The sequence below is a fragment of the Tachypleus tridentatus genome, chromosome 10, assembly GCF_004210375.1.
Source record: "Tachypleus tridentatus isolate NWPU-2018 chromosome 10, ASM421037v1, whole genome shotgun sequence".
In the NCBI taxonomy this organism is placed as follows: domain Eukaryota; kingdom Metazoa; phylum Arthropoda; class Merostomata; order Xiphosura; family Limulidae; genus Tachypleus; species Tachypleus tridentatus.
Window position 1 is genome coordinate 15,464,539 of NC_134834.1, and position 2,003 is coordinate 15,466,541.

At 38.0% G+C, this 2,003-nt stretch overlaps 1 protein-coding gene across 1 annotated transcript; it reads right to left on the reverse strand.

Annotated features, from left to right (window-relative positions):
• Positions 1-212: 212 nt before the first annotated feature.
• Positions 213-1,306, reverse strand: LOC143227971 (polyunsaturated fatty acid 5-lipoxygenase-like). Its single transcript, XM_076459323.1, has 2 exons — positions 1,178-1,306; positions 213-708 (listed from the first exon to the last, which is right to left on the reverse strand). Exons 1-2 carry the CDS (start codon positions 1,189-1,191, stop codon positions 213-215), a joined length of 510 nt encoding a protein of 169 aa, XP_076315438.1. The 5' UTR covers positions 1,192-1,306.
• Between the last annotated feature and the right edge of the window lie 697 nt (positions 1,307-2,003).

Sequence of the window (2,003 nt, forward strand, 5' to 3'; positions counted from 1 at the left end):
TAACTGCAGTGGATATTTTACGTGCCTGAGAAACAGTTTTTCTAAAACAAACAAATGCAGAATAAATACTGTTAAGTATTGATGATTTCAATGCAACATACGTAATTAATCACGTGCGTACTGCACGTTTTTAGAAGACAAAAGTTTTTAAACAAAGCTAAGAAGTTATTAAATAGTGTAATTTACATATATAAACACAAATAACACGAACTTTAAAAAGTGATAAATATATTTACAGTTCCTACCTGTGCTGGTCCACCTGGAACGTGGTAATGAATACGATATTCGTCTCTGATTCGCTCAAGTTCAGTCTGGCGTTGTTTTATATTGTGGTCATCTTCTGGTAACGTGCAGTCAAACTCGTGGATGACGTAGTGGACATTAGCAACCACCCAGCGGTGCACAGGATAGTAATGTACCTCTTCTGTTGGTAGTTTGTGAACTTCGATTCTGTCCAAAAACCAGTCGTCACCAAAGCCGTAAGAATCTCGCCAGAATTCGACCTTAATAACTTCACCGAAGCCTTCAGCCACAGTGACCACATATTTGCCCGTAGTGTTTCGCTCATGGTCATTTGTCCAAAGGCTGTTCAGCTTGACAATGGAGGACTTCTGACCCTGACCATCGTGAAGAACAAGCCACACATTGGCGTCGGTCCCTGCTCCAAACCGGTCGCCAGTTACCACGTGCACTTCGTACTTCTGTGTTCTACATGCAACAAAAACAGAGCTCACCACGTAACACCTGTTTATTTACAACAACACAAACCTAATAATTGTAATGGTGTTTGCATTATGAACAACACGGTTCACACCTGTCTTAAACAATACTTTGACCTTCTACATAGAATCAAGTGTATCTCGGGCTAACCTGACGATGACCGAAGAAGGTCGAAACGTTATTCGCTCTTCTATGTAAAATATTTTCTCAACCCAAACGAGCCGTTTGTGCATATATAACCTCTGAACAGGTCAAACTCCCTGTAGTTTTTTTTTTGTTTCGTTTTACAAATATGAGTAACATTACGATATAACCTGTAATCTTTTCTCAATGTATTTATTTTTCCAGTTTTCTAAACTTGCAAACACTTCGAGAAATATCAATAGAACGATAAGTATACAAAAACAAAAAGCAGGAGAACAAAATACTGTCTTTCCCTTTCCCAACAAAAACCTACCTTTGTTCGGCCATGATTAAACGCAACGCACGTCTAGCACCTTAAACCAACGACCTTCGTAAAAACATTCGATCGTCTTTGGACGATACTTTAACATAACCCACTTCCGACAGCTACTTTACATTCCTGCCCCCTTTCGGACGTTTGAGTAACTACAATGTGAAATCTAAAAGAAAGAATTAGAAATTTTAAGATCTGAGAACTTGATCAGTGAACAATATCTAAACTATTTAACTTTGTCAAAATCAGCGAAATAATTTGTTAATATATACTAGATATACGACAGATGTGAAGGCGTAATTTGTTTTCAAGATTACTTATGAAAACAAAATAGTAGACAAATATGTATGCAAAACGGCTCGTTTGGATTTTCTCAACCCAAACGAGCCGTTTTGCATACATATTTTCTACAATTGGGCTTTCTCGATATCACTGAACTCAGTAGACAGCCCGATGTGGCTGTGTTATAAGAAAAACACACACACGCACACACAAAATAACTTAATAAAGGGTAATATATAACCATCTTCGTTCATACTGTTTCTTTAAACAATTGCCCCTTAATGGATTAGCGGTAAATTTGTTTGTTTAGAATTAAGCATAAAGCTACACAATGGGCTAATTGTGCTCAGCCCACCATGGATTTCAAAATCCAGTTTTTAGCAGCTTGAGTCCGCAGACATGCCGCTGTGCCACTGAAGGGCTAGCGGTAAGTGTGAAGGCTTATAATGCCAAAAGCCAAATTTCCATACTTGTGGTGCGCACAATATAGATAACAAACTGCGATGATTCGCACTTAACAATAGACATACAAACAATTTTCTTT